Here is a 20365-nt window from a genome sequence, read left to right as displayed (position 1 = left end):
TAATTTTTCCAGAACGATTTGAAATTTTTGAATTTAATTGTTAATAACTTTTTAACGAAGCTTCCATCAACAAATTAGTATTCTTGATTTTCGTCTTATTTTGGCCTCTACTATCGCTCATTAAAATTTTTGCTAGAGGTGGCCGAACACCCTGTATAAGCTCGGAACTCGTCCACGATATAGGCAAATATCGTATCCCCACTGCGTACCGTTAGAACTCAGCGCCCTCTATATCGGCGAGTGTGCCTTCCTATGGGCGATTCCCCAAGATGGCGGCGCGCTTGACGGTCGATTGTCGAACATTGTCATACGATATGGGTTCAAATTACTAAGGCAACACTAGTGCAATAATACAAATTTTGTATTTTTCCTTTTCTTGTTTTGAAACTTTTAACGTGTCTGTGACAGTTTTCTCAATAATTATATCGAATCAGATTTATTTCTTCATAATTCAAACTCTACTATGCTCAACATCATAAGGATATTAGGTTCAATTTAGGTCTTATATTCTCATCAGGATATGCAGCTTACAAAATCAATGTAGAAGTAAACAATGACACTTGGGGCTCTGATCATTACCCCATATTTATGATAATATTTACAAAAATGAAAAAGTAAGTAAGGAGACAAAATGCTACACGCTTGGAAGTACTGTCTCGGTGTTTCAATGACCTTCTTTACTCGCAAAACAATGGAATTCCTTCGGTGGATGGCTTTCGTGACAGCCGTGAATGTAATGCGAGGGAAATCCTGCAAAAGTGCGCGCATTAATTCAATATTTGATCTGGAAAAGCGCAAAATCCGCGGTCGCAATTTGTGCTTCCGCCGGACGGAAATCCTCGAGGAACTTCCAGGTTGTTCTTTTAGCGGGATCCCCGTATTATATCGCTTTAATTCGAGAAATTTAAAGACACCCAAGATAAAAGAACCAGGGAGTAAAATCTTGCAAATCGCCAGACAAAAAAGTTCGTAGACTCGACCTAATAATCTTATATTTCGTTCCTTCGAGATGCTTAACTTATCCAAAAAGAACAAAAAAAAATGCTTTGTAGATTATTATACGTTCGAGTAAAAATATTAAATATCAAAATAACGGTCGTGACCTTGAATTTTTAACCTCTAAAAGTAAAAAGATATTCTATTGGTGCCTGATATTATTTGGGATTCGATAAATATAATTATGTTACAAAATAACGATATACAGGGTATTCGACCACCCCTGGAAAATTCTAGAGTCCAAAATAAGACGAAAATCAAGAATACCAATTTGTTGATTGAGGCTCCGTTGAAAAGTTATTAACAAAATTATTAATAAAATTTGTCCATCTTCACGAATTTTTTTCTCGAAAGTCATTAAGATTTCGGAGGTACGTCTATTCACCAAAAATTATTGTAAATGACCCCTCTAGGTAAAAATAATTTTTCCAGAACAATTTGAAATTTTTTTTTCGCCGAAAAATTTCAGCAGTCGATTTTTCTTAAAAATTCGTTTTTAATTTTTAGTAATTTTGTTTGACACCCTATGGAAAAATTGTCTAACACGTTTTTGTAGATACTCATGAGCTCTAATTTAGAAAAAAGTTTCATTGAAAGATATTCACTATTGTAGGAGTTATAGCTGTTTGAAATTTGGACCATTTATATGGGGCTTTTGGTCACTTTACGGGGTCAAGGAACAAGTTTTTCAATCTTCTCAGAATTTCTACATATTCTTTACTAAAATACGCGTTATTTGCATCTTGAAACATTAAAATCCTTCAATCCGTTCAAAAGTTATGACGTTTTAAAGATTCGCATGAAATTTTGGAGTGACATTTCTGGCCTGAAATTATATTTCCGGTATGGAATTTTTTTCTCGAAAATGGTTAGGATTTTGAGGGTATGTCTATCGACCAAAAATAATTGTAATTGACCCCTGCAATCGAAAATAATTTTTCCAGAATGATTTTAAACTTTTCAATTTCGCCAAAAAATTTGGGCACCTACCTGAATTTTTTTCTCGAAAGTGGGTAGGAATTCATGGGTATGTGTATTCATAAAAAATGTTAGTAATTGACCCTTGCAATCGAAAATAATTTTTCCACAATGATTTTAAACTTTTCAATTTCGCCAAAAAATTTGCACTTACTCGAATTTTTTTCTCGAAAGTGGGTAGGAATTCGTGGGTATGTGTATTCATAAAAAATGATTATAATCGACCTCAGTGACCAAAAATAATTTTTTCAGAATGATTTGAATTTTTTAATTTAATTTTTTAATAACTTTTTAACGAAGCCTCAGTCAAGAAATTGATATTCCTGAGTTTCGTCTTATTTTGGCTTCTAGAATATGCCGAACACCCTCTATACGCTAATTGTGATCTATAAAATTACATTTATAGACTTGCTTCTAGACAAAAATTTACTAATCTAAACGTAAGATAACATATTCCAGATCACGAATCGAAGGTCTCTGTTCTATAACAGATTTTGCATTTAACCATTTTAGACATACAGTTTCATATAACAAAATAAATATTCTATACGTTCCTCAAGTTATTTGGGATTCGATAAATACAATTCAGTTAAAAAATAACGATATACATATACGTGAATTGTGATGGATAAAATAACTTTACAAAAATTTACTAATCCAAATGTAAAATAACAGATTTTGCATTTAACCGTTTTAGAAGTTTAGTTTCACGTAAAAGCCATTGAAATCGAATCCAAAAGTCGTTTAAATACTTTGTTCCCAAATTTGCATTGCCTAATACAAAACTGATTGTCCAAAGCTCCGTCACTAAAGTTCGAGAAGAAATGTATTGAAAATAAATCCGGTACAACGTTGAATAAAAAACCGCAGACTGCAGCTGTCCGAATAAATCGAAGCAGGGCTGGTCGTGCTATAGAAAGCTTGCGGAATTTTTGCTCTTTTTTAACCGATTCTTCAAATAAACATATCGAACAATGAGAACGTGCGATGTATCGTGGCGAACGAGAGCTTATTGTTTCTGCTCGATAACTTACTTGAAAACCAGCAATTCAGCGAACCAAAATTCGGTTTCAAATATTCCGGTAGGAAATAGACGTTGTCGCTCAGAATGGCGAATAACGTGATGGTTAGCGCCAGGCCCCATGAGTACAGACAGTAGAGCAGGAACTTCTTGTCGTGAGATCGTCCCCTGCCTACGTTTCCACGCAGCCTCCTGAGAAAAAGAGTGTTTCTTTTGTAGAGAATGTATTACACAAATTAGGGCAAAGTTTTTATACGTATAATAAAATTCGAATTTTGACCATCAAAAAACGATAGATTTGGACCAAACTGTTTTGGAACCATTCGACATAAGCCAGAGATATATCGGACTCCGCTCCAATTCTATTAAGGATTCTTAAGGAACCTTCATGTCGCGGGGTTTATAATACGGACGTGACTTCTCCGCTATTTTTGAGGATCAGGCCTTCGAGACATTATTACTTGATAAATTAGGATACGGTCATTAAGGAAACTCCAAACTCCACATGTTCATTTTCTGGCTCTAGCTAAGATTTAAGTGATAGCTTACGCATGTCCAACTCTTTAGTCAATACACGAAAAACGCATTCTTTTGATATGCCTATAGCCTCTGCTATCTCTCTAGCCGTGATTTAACTGTCGTCGTACCATTTTGTGAACATTTTCGATGCTATCGATGGTGGTCACAGTTTATAGACGCCCCAAACGCTCATCATCGACCAAGCTGGTACGACCACTGTTAAGGATTCTAAAGGAACCTTCACATCGCGGGGTTTATGATACGGACGTGACTTCTCCGCTATTTTTGAGGATCAGGCCTTCGAGACATTTTTACTTGATAAATTAGGATACGGTCATTAGGGAAACTCCAAACTCCACATGTTCATTTCCTGGCTCTAGCTAAGATTTAAGTGATAGCTTACGCATGTCCAACTCTTTAGTCAATACACGAAAAACGCATTCTTTTGATATGCCTATAGCCTCTGCTATCTCTCTAGCCGTGATTCAACTGTCGTCGTACCATTTTGTGAACATTTTCGATGCTATCGATGGTGGTCACAGTTTATAGACGCCCCAAACGCTCATCATCGACCAAGCTGGTACGACCACTGTTAAGGATTCTAAAGGAACCTTCACATCGCGGGGTTTATGATACGGACGTGACTTCTCCGCTATTTTTGAGGATCAGGCCTTCGAGACATTATTACTTGATAAATTAGGATACGGTCATTAGGGAAACTCCAAACTCCACATGTTCATTTCCTGGCTCTAGCTAAGATGTAAGTGATAGCTTACGCAAGTCCAACTCTTTAGCCAATATACGAAAAACGCCTTCTTTTGATATGCCTATAGCTTCTGCTATCTCTCTAGCCGTGATTCAACTGTCGTCGTACCATTTTGTGAACATTTTCGATGCTATCGATGGTGGTCACAGTTTATAGACGCCCCAAACGCTCATCATCAAGCTGGTACGACCACTGTTAAGGATTCTTAAGGAACCTTCACATCGCGGGGTTTATGATACGGACGTGACTTCTCCGCTATTTATGAGAATCAGGCCTTCGAAACATTTTTACTTGATAAATTACGTTACGATCATTAAGGAAACTCCAAACTCCACATGAGGCTTGGAATCCTTGGAGCTCTTCCTTCTCTCAATAGCGATTGACGTATCGTAAACACGCGGGAGCGCACATCTGCAGACCACCGGGGTCTTGGGAGCTTTGGCTTTCCCCAAATGTTTATAAAAAAGGCAACATTCTCGCTCACTCTTGCATGGTGCACCTGGACACTGGACAGCAGAGTGGGCGGGAATGTTGCTAAAAGCAGGAAACGCTCTGCCAAGGTGATGATTTTGAGGATTGGCTTGACCAATCCTCTCACTGGTTAGCGCTGCGAGTTTTCGTCACCTCGGTAGTAGTATAAGAGGTTCTTGTCCTTTAATTTTCTATTGTACCATGTACTTTTAACGATAACATAAGACGTCTGCGTTTAAAAATATTTATTCGAATAGAAGATAGCAAGTGACAGTTGCGAAATATGTTTAGTTGTAAAATTTGTATATCTCATTTTCAGTTCACTATTTTCTATATTTGAATCCGATTGTAAGTAGTAAATAATATTTTTTCATGATTTAAGCATTAAATGAAATAGTATTTTCAAATAGTATTAATATACTGTTTATGCAAATATTTCAATATAGTAATAATATTTATGGAAATATTTCAATGTTTACTATCTTATATCAAATTATTTCAAATTTTCCTCAGCTCAGTTTATGTAACATATATTGGATATATCAGCATCGATTTCAATTATCCTGAAATATATTGTCAAGGATACTTTTTAGTTTACAAGATATAGTATTCTCCCGACAAATGTGAACATTTTGAGATCGATATTCTAATTTATGGTGTACCAGACACTAAATTTTATACCTCCATTGACACTTTTAGTGTCAACTTGTACATAGTGTTGTTCCTCAAGAAAAAGTTTGATTTATCTATGTATGTATAATCATTTTCATTTCTTATTTCTCGAGAAATTTAGCTGAAAACAAATAACAATGGAATTAATTTATTTGGTAATAAACTGTCTCAAGTAAGTTTTCAATTAGCAATTTTAACGTAGAAATTGTTGAGATCGTAAATATTTAATTGCGACCAATTATTAAAAATGTAAATGTGTTTAAAGATTCGCCTGTACAAGGAATGGAAAAAACCACAACTATTTCGCTACAATTTTCGGAATATGTTTACTAATAATTTCAGAATTAATTTCATAGACTCCTATTACTTAACGTCGAATGAATTTGACTTGAATGCCAAATTCTGATGCAGGGTTAATTCTTTTTCAATATTCGATTTTACGAAAGCTCGCGGCATATCGAGAGAGCAGATCTTTTTAAGAATTCGTAGACTTTATGGGGCCTGAGCTATTCCTTGAGACGTCAAAACAATTCAAAGTTCTCAAGACATCGAACTTCTCGCAGTCTCGAAGGAATGTTCGGATTCGTTCCAGATCTGTAACCGTAAATATTCGACGATTCGGTTCCATTAACAATGCGGAATGTCCTCGAATAATTGTTCCAGTTAATACTGTCAATTTACTAATCGAAATACGTTTTTTTTTATTTAATGGTTTAACGACGCATCAACTACATGGTTATTAGCGTCATCGGCACAATTAACAATACTAATAATAGCTTATTGAAAAGGTCAGTTTCTCTAAGAAATGAAAGTACGCTCCGCATTTTATGACCGACGAGGTTGTCTTCGAGCTCAGGTTCCAAACTATGTTGCATACGGGTCCTGTTGTATTTGGAACAGCTTATCGTGACGTGTTCAATTGTCATTCTCTCAGAACACTCATCACATGTATAGGTGCAGGGTCTCGTGACAATAAGTAAGAGTGAGCCATTCTAGAATGTCCAATCCTTATGCGCGTAATTATCACTTGTTCCCTTCTTGATGTCATTAATTTCCTTTTTTCAGTAGAGTGATCAAGAAAACTCACAGTAAATCTTTCCATATGTGAAGGAGCTTTACATATCCATTCCTCTTCCCATTTCATTTCTAGTTTCATTTTAATTTTCTTTAGAAGGTCATCCAGGATAAAAAGATTTTGGATTTCTGCTGTTGAACTGGTGGCCACCTCCTTAGCTGAAGCATCAGCTGAGTCATTACCTTGTATTCCAACATGTGATGGAATCCATACGAATACTATTTCTTTGTTCTGTTTGACTGTTTTGGCATAGGTTTCTATTACATACAACACGTTATTATCCGTGTGTGACCAATTTTGAATCGCTGTTAAGACACTTTTAGAACCTTTAAAGATGGCTACTTTTTTATTCGGTGCCTCATAAGCGAATTGGACTGCTCTCCCGATTGCTAACAATTCTGCTTTGTATCCTGATGCGAAAGTTGGTAGTTTGATCTTGAGGGTGAAAGAAGAGGTGAAAATTGCACAACCCGTTCCTGAATTAAATTTTGATCCGTCGGTATATATATGTAGGTAGCCATCATACTCATTAATAAGTTCGTTGGCTAGAGATAAAAAGATATCTGGGTTGGTTTCCGACTTTTTGTACATCTCTAGGTCATTACGAATTTTGAGAGGAGGCAAGGTCCAAGGAGGATATTTAGGTAATCTTCTAAGGTTTGGGTGGGCTAACTTGATATTTAATTCATTTTCATAAGTCTTTAGGAGCACTTACACGCAGTAAAAATTTGGCATAATTTCGATTTGAGAAGACATTCTGATAAACCGGCTTGGTAGGAGAGGCAGCAGATTTTATGGCATACGAAATGCTAAGTAATTTTCTTCTGAAACTGAGAGAAGGTTCATTTGCTTCCTTTAATATACTTAGGATAGGGCTCGTTATCTACGCTCCAACAGATGTTCTTAGTGCTGCATGGTGAATTGCATCAAGTTTCTTAAGAACAGATTGTTTTACCGAGCAATATATAATTGCGCCATAATCTAATTTTGATCTAATGGTAGCTTTGTATGTCTTCATTAGAATTTCTTTGTCAGCACCCCAATTATTGGCTGCAAGAACCTTCAGAAAGTTTAAACGTTTGGTGCAGTCATTTATGAGGTTCATTATGTGAGCTTTTCATGTTATTCTGCTGTCAAAGGTTAACCCGAGGATTTTAATAGTGGTAACTTGTTGAATTTCAGTGTTTCCTAGGTAGAGTTTAATTTCTGGCGGATCACGCTGTTTGGAGAAGGTTATTACTGCTGTTTTGGAATTTGAAAATTTAAAACCGGACACTTTCGACCACTCATACAGTTTATTTAGCGTCGTTTGTAGTATGCGCTGGGTTGTTTCAGGATTTCTTCCTTTGCATAGAATTGAGAGATCGTCAGCACAGAGAAACGCTTTAACCGGCAGATCTACTATAGATATAACTTGGTTGATTGCAATTAGGAATAAGGTGACACTCAGAACAGATCCTGAGGGACCCCATTCTATAGCATTATTGGATGTGAAAAACAGTTATTGATTCGAACTCTAATACGCCGCATTTTTAAAAAATTTTCAATAAAGGAAAATATATTGCCGTAGAATCCATAATTCTTAAGGATCTCTAATATTCCTTTTCTGCAAGTTAAATCATATGTTTTTTCTATATCCATTGATATTAATGTTATATGCTGGTTATTTAATAGAGAATCACAGATGTTTGCTTGTATATTAATGAGTTGATCACAGGCAGAGAAAAGATTCGTTTTTGATCGAGTCTTACGAACTCGACTAGACTCTCTGCAACATAAAAATCTATACTGATGGGTCTAACACCAAGCATGGAACTGGTTGTGGAATTGTAACACCTGTTGGTGATAGGCAATGGAAACTTCCAGACGTTTTCTCAATTTTCTCCTGTGGGGCATATGCAGCATTGGAAGCATTGAAATACATAGATGAAATTAACAACAAAGATAACAAATACGTTATTTATACAGATTCCATGAGTACTCTTGCAGCTTTAAGAACTTTCAACTCAGGAAATTCAATTATCAATCAAATTATTGAAACATATAATGCAATTTTATCTAATAAAGCTGCAGAGATCCTTTTTGGATGGATCTCGTCCCATCTAGGAATAAGAGGGAACGAGAGAGCGGACCAAATCGCTAAAGAGGCTGCCAATCAACAGTGTCGAAATCTAAGTATACCAGCTTTCCATAAGGAAATTCTATTATCTCTCCTCAAAGCTATCAAGAACAATTGGAACATTGCCTGGAAAAACTCGCGCGCTACTCACATGCACTGTATTAGGAATGATATTTTTGAAAGAAGCCCCGCTTTTTTGTTCAATAGGAAGCAGCAAATCATATTAACAAGAATACGAATTGGCCATAGCAATTTTTCCCATGTACATCTGATCAAAAAAGAGGACCGTCCAATGTGTAACGATTGCAATTTAAGGAACTCGATCCACCACATCATCTCGTCGTGCCCGGGTGTATGAGAGCGATGGAAGACTTTTTCAAGCGAACGAAGACACCAAAGAGCTTACTAGAACTTTCAACTCGTGTAAAAAACTGCTAAACTTTTTGAAACATGTAAACCTTTTTCTTCTAATTTAATTTTGGTCCAATGTGGTATAATTTAGCTTGACGGTTTTCTTACGTCATCTTGTGTCTGTACTTGTGTACTTTTCGTGGTTGCTAGTGATCCAGTCGGGTTGATGCAACTTTAAAAATTAAATATAATAATAGACTAATAGAATAGTCTCAATCAGAAGCAACGGGCTGCAGTTATCGGTATTTTCTCAAACACCAGTTTAGGTGATCCTTCGAGCACAAGGAAAGGGAACAAAGTAAGGAGCTGTGCAATACACATGGTCCGCGCAATACATAACACAGTGCTATAGTGGGCATAATGCTTCGCGGCCAAAACAAATTCGTCGATTCCTTGACAACTCAAATCTGCAGACCTCTAATAAATACGAATAAAGTCAATGTTTTGCAAATTATTTGTGACGCTCGATCGAATATTTTATAAATTAAATTTTAATTTCAACGCATAAATGAACGTTTGGAAAGAGAATAGAAATTAGTATGCATGAGAGAACTGAATATTTGTTTGTAAAATAATAAAGTATCAATGTATTAATAGGAATTTTATCTCATAATTTATTTAATAAAAAATTGAATAGAAAATATATAAAATTTAAATAAAATTATTTTTATTATAATATTATATTAGAAAATTGTTTAAATAAAAAAATAAAATTTAAATAAAATAAAGTAATAGGTAAAAAAATTTTTCAACATATTATTATTAATTCATCATATCGTATTCGAGGTAATACTCCTCGTAATCAAATAATTAATATTAAATGAAAATAATACATAAATAAAAATTTAATTGAATATAAATCATATCCAAAAAATATTACAGATAAAATTATTCTTATAAATCTAATAGATAAATATTCAGCTATAAAAATTATTGTAAATTGACTTCTAAAGTATTCAGTATTAAATCCTGAGATTAATTCTGATTCACCTTCAATTAAATCAAATGGAGTTCGATTTAATTCAACTAATATTCTTAAAATAAATAAATAATATAAAGGAAATAAAAAAATAAAAAATTTAATATATTTTTGAAATATTATAAAATTATAAAATGAAAAACCTTCAGTTAAAATTATTAAAATTAATAATATTAAAAATAAACTAATTTCATATGCAATTGATTGTGCAATAGATCGAATTGAACCTAATATTGAATAATGAGAATTAGAAGATCATCCTCTAATTATTATAGGAAATACTCTTATTCTTATTACACTTAATATAAATAAAATTGAATAATTATTATTATATAAATTAAAATAATTAAGGATTCACTGAAAGATACAAAAATTTTAATTTTCAACGGTAAACCGAATTTGAATTTCGTATTTCAGAATTTTGATTTAAAAAATGGCCAATAGAGCGAACATTTTTTCGAGAAACAAGTTCCTAGATTACCTTTCGATATGAAACAGAAGAGGCAAGGAAATGATTATGTATTTTCTACATAATGCTATATCCGGTGTGGATCGCGATACTATCGTAGTAAATATACACATGTGACTCAGTCTTCTTATGCAATTATTAACGCAGCTTGGAATAGTTTATCCAATCGCAAAAGTTGAGAATTATGTTTTAAGAATCCATTTTACCTTAAGGCAAAATAACTTTTCAATAAAATACGTTCGAAATGTTAGCTAAAAGCGTTATTGATTACGATACTAGTTACTTATTGCAATGAAAATTTATTATTCTAGGAAAAAATAATAAAGTGGGCTGTAGAAAGCAATTGATTAAAATTTTAAACAAAAATTCTTCCTAGAAATTGACTATAATGCTTGAAATACTGAAATTTGCTTTGTTGTTAAGAAGATTTCCAACAATTTCTTGTAAAAAGAGAAAATGAAAAGATTACTTAAGTACTAAAAATATAGATACCAGAGACTCGATCCATTATGACACAATTTTGGCATAAATCATAAATTATAAAACAAAAGTTAAAACAAAACAAGAAACTTACTTGCAACTTAACCATAAAAGTTATAAAAACAGAAAAGTGAAAGAACGTTCACTAAAAATGTTAATATTAAATAATATATCACTTGTCGTAGTTGAACAAATAATTATAACTATTCTTTTATCCCTTCTACATCCGCGTAGCGTCGATTATTATACATAACCTTGAAATCATCGTGATTGGTTGCACAACACAAATTTTATATACAGTTTCTTTCGTGTCGAAAAAGAAGACATTAATAGATTTTGCTGGAATTCTTAATTATTTATTATATATTATATTCTTAATTTAACTTGTAATTGGCCTGATTCTTTTTGTTTAAATAAAAAGAAAAATATTTCACACGTGATTTAAGTTATTTGACGTCCAATAAATTTAAAACTTATTATTCGATTAAAATTACAACGATATTTATATATAATATATACTATTATTATAAATTGATTTATTCCTAGTAAAAATGTCCATCTGAATGTAAATTAACACATCTCAGATTATAAGATTACAGCAAGAGAATAGAAAAATAATAATAGAGTAACTATGCAGAACTTCATATAAATTTATTTAAAGATATTAGTTAAAAATATAGCATTTAAATTGCATTTAAAAATTTAATTAATAAAATTAATATCTAATATTTTGATTGAAACCAAAAATAGAGGTAAATAATTCTTAATAATTTAAATGAAATTTATTATTTCCAATTAAAATATTTATAAAAATATCCTCAATTACAATATTTTTATATTGAGAATATAATATTTTATCTAAATTATATAAATTGTATATTCAGTGTCCTTTTGATTCCGATTCATATTCGTTACCTTTGATTGCGTATTTATCCACGCCTTGATTATTCAAATACGATTAATTGTATAATTTTGCATTGAGATTTTCCATAATTACAATAGTAATTTCCATTCTTCCACTGTAGTTTGTGTTAGATTGTTGGATACATATATATATAACGGTTTAATAATAATGAACAATACAGAAGTGATACATGTTGGTGCACGCAACAACGCACGACGACCACGCAACGAACTCGGTGGAAAACGACGCAACACGCATGCGCGCGTTCTCACTCGCGCACACTCCTCTGCGCATACTCACAGGCGCACGCTACGGGATGTGTGACAAACTTCCATCAGTTTGCTTCATTACGTCCTCCAATTTATTGAAAACGAGTATTATTATTACTATTGTTAACCGTCTATACTGTATTAATTTTATACAACATAGGTATATTATGCAATATGAAAGAAAAGAGTAATTTGCACAAAAGAAAAATACGAACAGCTGCTTCTCAACCTAATGTCAAATACAACTAAATAAAATAATAAAACAAAAATACACAAACCACGAACAAAAATTGTTTAACGAATAAAAATATAAAAAAAATAATTGCATATACAGGGTGTTCGGCCACCTCTTGCAAAAATTTTAATGAGCGATAGTAGAGGCCAAAATAAGACGAAAATCAAGAATACTAATTTGTTGATGGAAGCTTCGTTAAAAAGTTATTAACAATTAAATTCAAAAATTTCAAATCGTTCTGGAAAAATTATTTTCGGTTGCGGGGGTCAACTACAATCATTTTTGGTGAGTACACATACCTCCGAAATCCTATCTACTTTCGAGAAAAAAAATCGAGTAGGTGCTGAAATTTTTCGGCGAAAAAAAATTTTTCAAATCGTTCTAAAAAATTATTTTCGGTTGCGGGGATCAATTACAATCATTTTTTATCATTACACATACCTCCGAAATCGTACGCACTTTCGAGAAAAAAATTCCTTACTGAAAATCCAATTAGGTGCCTAAATTTTTCAACGGAGAAAAAAAATTGCAAATCGTTGTGGAAAAATTATTTTCGGTTGCGGGGGTCAATTACAATCAGTTTTTGTCATTAGACATACCCACGAAATCCTGCCCACTTTCGAGAAAAAAAATAGAGAAGGTGTGAAATTATTCGAGAAAATTAAAAAATTGCAAATCGTTGTGGAAAAATTATTTTCGGTTGTAGGGTTCAATTACAGTCATTTTTGGTGAATAGACATACCCCCGAAATCTTGCGCATTTTCGAGAAAAAAATTCAGTAAGAGCGGCACTTTAAACGTTAATAACTTTTTAACGAAGCTTCCACCAACAAATTAGTATTCTTGATTTTTGTCTTATTTTGGCCTCTACTATCGCTCATTAAAATTTTTGCTAGAGGTGGCCGAACACCCTGTATAGTCTAAAGATATTTAAAGCAATATTTCAAACGTACTATTGAATTTTAAGAAATACTGTAATCCCTTTCTCGTTCAATAACTTCCACAGATTACATCGTCACTATAAATCTTTAATTTTTCATCAAAATATTATTCAATACTGTTGTTAGTATATTGGTATTTTTAAATTTGTTTATTATTTAGGCACTATCTGTAAGATAAAGTAGGTATGGTAAAATTTTCTAACCAAATTCACACACTTTTTTATCACTTCTTGCCACGTGTTGTCTAATATTAAGATGTCTAGTATATGTTGAAAGTTTTACACGTTCCGATTCTAACAATTTTCCTAAAATTTTGTCAAAATTCAAAATCAAAATTTGTATTAGACGCAATAATTCCAACATTTGGTCTCAATTCAAAATGTCTGTATTGATGGAAGTTTGTCACACATCCCGTAGCGTGCGCCTGTGAGTATGCGCAGAGGAGTGTGCGCGAGTGAGAACGCGCGCATGCGTGTTGCGTCGCTTTCCACCGAGTTCGTTGTGTGGTCGTGGTGCACCAACATGTATCACTTCTGTATTCTTCATTATTAATAACCCGTTATATATATATGTATCCAACAATCGAACATGTATGATCCCACCAAAAACATTTAAAAATTTTACGAGAACGTAAACCTAAGTTGGAATATCGTTGTAGTGGTTCTTATTTAACAATCCAGTAATCGTATAAAATTAATTTCTCAACTCCAGTTACTAAATACAAAGTTCCTTTTTTCCTATTTTTTCCCAAATCTTTATTTTAAAACTATCGAGCATTCTCTAATAAATTTCGTTTTTCATCCTACTAACAACAAATTATGAATTTCATCCTCGTCGATCCAATATTTCCTTCATATTTATACGTTCCAGAAAAAAATTTTATTGGTAAATATGCAAAGAAAGATTAATTTATCATCAACAAAGAAATCATTTATCACCAGAGATATCACATATGTTTCTCAAGCAAAATAAATAATTTCTTTTCATCGTAATCTTTCCTCAGCTGCTGTATATTATTATATATTACAGTCCTGGTCGAAAGCCCAGCTGACGCGAGTGTTACTCGAAAATAACTTCCACAAATATACAGTATTTTTTTGGTTGTGATATTTGACTCATTCTCCGCTCCCGATGGTCTTCAATTATTTTCAACTACGTGTTTGACGCGCGTGAGACGCTGCTTGGATAAAAAAAAATTGACGCACGAGACGAATTAATAAACATTTCGCGGAAACAGGGGTGGGAGAATGTTTATTTACAAGGAAGAGGTTTGATTAATATGCGAACGTTTCGACGAATATCTAAGAATCCAGGTGCAAAGTGTAATTGTCGAGACATTGTGTTTGTTCTTCGAGATACAGTATTGCAAAACTGTTTTCATCGAACAACTATCAATCACTGTTCTTAGAGAGTTCTTAGAATTAACTTAAAATGAATTTAGAATTAAAATATATGAATTTTTATATATTATTAAACTACACAATAAAAAATTTATTTTATTTTACTTGTTTTATTTGTTTGTGCTTTTTAATACACGTTTAAATTTGATCTCACGAGCAAATGTTTATTGACAAATAACTTGAATAATTGTATAGTATTTTGAGACTACTAACCATGTTTCAGAAAAATTTCATACTTCTGCTTTATTTTACTCGAAATAAGAGAAAAAGGAAATAGAAAGATTTATTGCTTTTAATTAGGTAGAAAACGTACTTTTTTATCATTTTTCTTAAGAAAGTTGAAGCAAAATGTTGTACAAATGTGAACCAATCGTTTATGGATAAATAGATCGAGTAACACTAACATATTGAAATACGTTTTCAAATAAAAAGAAAAAGACCAATTTGTTATGTATACCATCCTATTCACTAATCGTGAAACGCTTAATTAATTATTAATCGTTCGTGACGCTTTGATTCCAAAACAATTTGCGTTTATGCGCTCGTTGCGAATACCCGGTTAAATTGACTAAACAAATTGTCACAACAACAATAGTCATTCTGCTTTGGATTGGCGATAAAAAGGAATTCGTTTCGAACAATGGCGATTTAGATTTCGAACGAACTCGCAATGTTTCCGCCAGAACGCTTAAATTATGCTTTTCGTGACATCTGACCGAAAATAATATAAAAAGGAACAATTGCTTGCAATGTTAGAGAAGACAATGAGAGGTTATGGACGCCCAAAAGTTAGAACTCGAGGATTGAGAAGATAATACACTTGAAAAATTCTTTTTCATTCAATTTATAACTTCAGCTGCAAGAAAATTTTAACCCTCTGCTCTCCTGTGTCGAATTTGACTCGACATTTTTTCAAATCCAAACCAAAGAGATATACATACACTCGAAAAATTCTTTTTCGTTAAATTTATATTCAGCTGCAAGAAAATTTCAAACTATTTGCTCTTCTGTGTCGAATTTGACTTGATATGAGTTTTTATCTCAGAAACTCCTTTTTCAAGTCCAAACCAAAGAGATATACACTTGAAAAATTCTTTTTTGTTCAATTTATAACTTCAGCTGCAAGAAAATTTTAACCCTTTGCTCTCCTGTGTCGAATTTGACTCGACATTTTTTCAAGTCCAATCCAAAGAGGTATACATACACTCGAAAAATTCTTTTTCGTTAAATTTATATTCAGCTGCAAGAAAATTTCAAACTATTTGCTCTTCTGTGTCGAATTTGACTTGATATGAGTTTTTATCTCAGAAAGTCCTTTTTCAAGTCCAAACCAAAGAGATATACACTTGAAAAATTCTTTTTCGTTAAATTTATAACTTCAGCTGCAAGAAAATTTTAACCCTCTGCTCTCCTGTGTTGAATTTGACTCGACATTTTTTCAAATCCAAACCAAAGAGGTATACATATACTTGAAAAATTCTTTTTCGTTAAATTTATATTCAGCTGCAAGAAAATTTCAAACTATTTGCTCTTCTGTGTCGAATTTGACTTGATATGAGTTTTTATCTCAGAAACTCCCTTTTCAAGACCAACCCAAAGAGATATACACTTGAAAAATTCTTTTTCGGTAAATTTATAACTTCAGCTGCAAGAAAATTTTAACCCTTTGCTCTCCTGTGTCGAATTTGACTCGACATTTTTTCAAATCCAAACCAAAGAGGTATACATATACTTGAAAAATTCTTTTTCGTTAAATTTATATTCAGCTGCAAGAAAATTTCAAACTATTTGCTCTTCTGTGTCGAATTTGACTTGATATGAGTTTTTATCTCAGAAACTCCCTTTTCAAGTCCAAACCAAAGAGATATACACTTGAAAAATTCTTTTTCGGTAAATTTATAACTTCAGCTGCAAGAAAATTTTAACCCTTTGCTCTCCTGTGTCGAATTTGACTCGACATTTTTTGAAATCCAAACCAAAGAGGTATACATATACTTGAAAAATTCTTTTTCGTTAAATTTATATTCAGCTGCAAGAAAATTTCAAACTATTTGCTCTTCTGTGTCGAATTTGACTTGATATGAGTTTTTATCTCAGAAACTCCCTTTTCAAGTCCAAACCAAAGAGATATACACTTGAAAATTCTTTTTCGGTAAATTTATAACTTCAGCTGCAAGAAAATTTTAACCCTCTGCTCTCCTGTGTCGAATTTGACTCGACATTTTTTCAAATCCAAACCAAAGAGATATACATACACTCGAAAAATTCTTTTTCGTTAAATTTATATTCAGCTGCAAGAAAATTTCAAACTATTTGCTCTTCTGTGTCGAATTTGACTTGATATGAGTTTTTATCTCAGAAACTCCTTTTTCAAGTCCAAACCAAAGAGATATACACTTGAAAAATTCTTTTTTGTTCAATTTATAACTTCAGCTGCAAGAAAATTTTAACCCTTTGCTCTCCTGTGTCGAATTTGACTCGACATTTTTTCAAGTCCAATCCAAAGAGGTATACATACACTCGAAAAATTCTTTTTCGTTAAATTTATATTCAGCTGCAAGAAAATTTCAAACTATTTGCTCTTCTGTGTCGAATTTGACTTGATATGAGTTTTTATCTCAGAAAGTCCTTTTTCAAGTCCAAACCAAAGAGATATACACTTGAAAAATTCTTTTTCGTTAAATTTATAACTTCAGCTGCAAGAAAATTTTAACCCTCTGCTCTCCTGTGTTGAATTTGACTCGACATTTTTTCAAATCCAAACCAAAGAGGTATACATACACTTGAAAAATTCTTTTTCGTTAAATTTATATTCAGCTGCAAGAAAATTTCAAACTATTTGCTCTTCTGTGTCGAATTTGACTTGATATGAGTTTTTATCTCAGAAACTCCCTTTTCAAGACCAACCCAAAGAGATATACACTTGAAAAATTCTTTTTCGGTAAATTTATAACTTCAGCTGCAAGAAAATTTTAACCCTTTGCTCTCCTGTGTCGAATTTGACTCGACATTTTTTCAAATCCAAACCAAAGAGGTATACATATACTTGAAAAATTCTTTTTCGTTAAATTTATATTCAGCTGCAAGAAAATTTCAAACTATTTGCTCTTCTGTGTCGAATTTGACTTGATATGAGTTTTTATCTCAGAAACTCCCTTTTCAAGTCCAAACCAAAGAGATATACACTTGAAAAATTCTTTTTCGGTAAATTTATAACTTCAGCTGCAAGAAAATTTTAACCCTTTGCTCTCCTGTGTCGAATTTGACTCGACATTTTTTGAAATCCAAACCAAAGAGGTATACATATACTTGAAAAATTCTTTTTCGTTAAATTTATATTCAGCTGCAAGAAAATTTCAAACTATTTGCTCTTCTGTGTCGAATTTGACTTGATATGAGTTTTTATCTCAGAAACTCCCTTTTCAAGTCCAAACCAAAGAGATATACACTTGAAAAATTCTTTTTCGGTAAATTTATAACTTCAGCTGCAAGAAAATTTTAACCCTTTGCTCTCCTGTGTCGAATTTGACTCGACATTTTTTCAAATCCAAACCAAAGAGATATACATACACTTGAAAAATTCTTTTTCGTTAAATTTATATTCAGCTGCAAGAAAATTTCAAACTATTTGCTCTTCTGTGCCGAATTTGACTTGATATGAGTTTTTATCTCAGAAACTCCTTTTTCAACTCCAAACCAAAGAGATATACACTTGAAAAATTCTTTTTTGTTCAATTTATAACTTCAGCTGCAAGAAAATTTTAACCCTTTGCTCTCCTGTGTCGAATTTGACTCGACATTTTTTCAAGTCCAAACCAAAGAGGTATACATACACTTGAAAAATTCTTTTTCGTTAAATTTATATTCAGCTGCAAGAAAATTTCAAACTATTTGCTCTTCTGTGCCGAATTTGACTTGATATGAGTTTTTATCTCAGAAACTCCTTTTTCAACTCCAAACCAAAGAGATATACACTTGAAAAATTCTTTTTTGTTCAATTTATAACTTCAGCTGCAAGAAAATTTTAACCCTTTGCTCTCCTGTGTCGAATTTGACTCGACATTTTTTCAAGTCCAAACCAAAGAGGTATACATACACTTGAAAAATTCTTTTTCGTTAAATTTATATTCAGCTGCAAGAAAATTTCAAACTATTTGCTCTTCTGTGTCGAATTTGACTTGATATGAGTTTTTATCTCAGAAACTCCCTTTTCAAGACCAAACCAAAGAGATATACACTTGAAAAATTCTTTTTCGGTAAATTTATAACTTCAGCTGCAAGAAAATTTTAACCCTTTGCTCTCCTGTGTCGAATTTGACTCGACATTTTTTCAAATCCAAACCAAAGAGGTATACATATACTTGAAAAATTCTTTTTCGTTAAATTTATATTCAGCTGCAAGAAAATTTCAAACTATTTGCTCTTCTGTGTCGAATTTGACTTGATATGAGTTTTTATCTCAGAAACTCCCTTTTCAAGTCCAAACCAAAGAGATATACACTTGAAAAATTCTTTTTCGGTAAATTTATAACTTCAGCTGCAAGAAAATTTTAACCCTTTGCTCTCCTGTGTCGAATTTGACTCGACATTTTTTGAAATCCAAACCAAAGAGGTATACATATACTTGAAAAATTCTTTTTCGTTAAATTTATATTCAGCTGCAAGAAAATTTCAAACTATTTGCTCTTCTGTGTCGAATTTGACTTGATATGAGTTTTTATCTCAGAAACTCCCTTTTCAAGTCCAAACCAAAGAGATATACACTTGAAAAATTCTTTTTCGGTAAATTTATAACTTCAGCTGCAAGAAAATTTTAACCCTTTGCTCTCCTGTGTCGAATTTGACTCGACATTTTTTCAAATCCAAACCAAAGAGATATACATACACTTGAAAAATTCTTTTTCGTTAAATTTATATTCAGCTGCAAGAAAATTTCAAACTATTTGCTCTTCTGTGCCGAATTTGACTTGATATGAGTTTTTATCTCAGAAACTCCTTTTTCAACTCCAAACCAAAGAGATATACACTTGAAAAATTCTTTTTTGTTCAATTTATAACTTCAGCTGCAAGAAAATTTTAACCCTTTGCTCTCCTGTGTCGAATTTGACTCGACATTTTTTCAAGTCCAAACCAAAGAGGTATACATACACTTGAAAAATTCTTTTTCGTTAAATTTATATTCAGCTGCAAGAAAATTTCAAACTATTTGCTCTTCTGTGCCGAATTTGACTTGATATGAGTTTTTATCTCAGAAACTCCTTTTTCAACTCCAAACCAAAGAGATATACACTTGAAAAATTCTTTTTTGTTCAATTTATAACTTCAGCTGCAAGAAAATTTTAACCCTTTGCTCTCCTGTGTCGAATTTGACTCGACATTTTTTCAAGTCCAAACCAAAGAGGTATACATACACTTGAAAAATTCTTTTTCGTTAAATTTATATTCAGCTGCAAGAAAATTTCAAACTATTTGCTCTTCTGTGTCGAATTTGACTTGATATGAGTTTTTATCTCAGAAACTCCCTTTTCAAGACCAAACCAAAGAGATATACACTTGAAAAATTCTTTTTCGGTAAATTTATAACTTCAGCTGCAAGAAAATTTTATCCCTTTGCTCTCCAGTGTCGAATTTGACTCGACATTTTTTGAAATCCAAACCAAA

At 32.5% G+C, this 20365-nt stretch overlaps 1 protein-coding gene across 3 annotated transcripts in view; it reads right to left on the bottom strand.

The window, feature by feature from the left end:
• Positions 1-20365, bottom strand: part of LOC122403620 (G-protein coupled receptor Mth2) — a 141210-nt gene that overhangs the window by 9478 nt on the left and 111367 nt on the right. For all 3 annotated transcript variants that reach the window (XM_043407236.1, XM_043407235.1, XM_043407238.1), the window contains one exon: positions 3009-3187. In XM_043407236.1, the coding sequence (XP_043263171.1) occupies positions 3009-3187 (179 nt within the window). The remainder of the gene's footprint in view (positions 1-3008; positions 3188-20365) is intronic.

This window comes from Colletes gigas, unplaced genomic scaffold (genome assembly GCF_013123115.1).
Source record: "Colletes gigas isolate AHSC1104 unplaced genomic scaffold, ASM1312311v1 Colletes_gigas_Sc00064, whole genome shotgun sequence".
NCBI lineage: Eukaryota > Metazoa > Arthropoda > Insecta > Hymenoptera > Colletidae > Colletes > Colletes gigas.
This window is presented reverse-complemented; position numbering and strand designations above follow the sequence as displayed.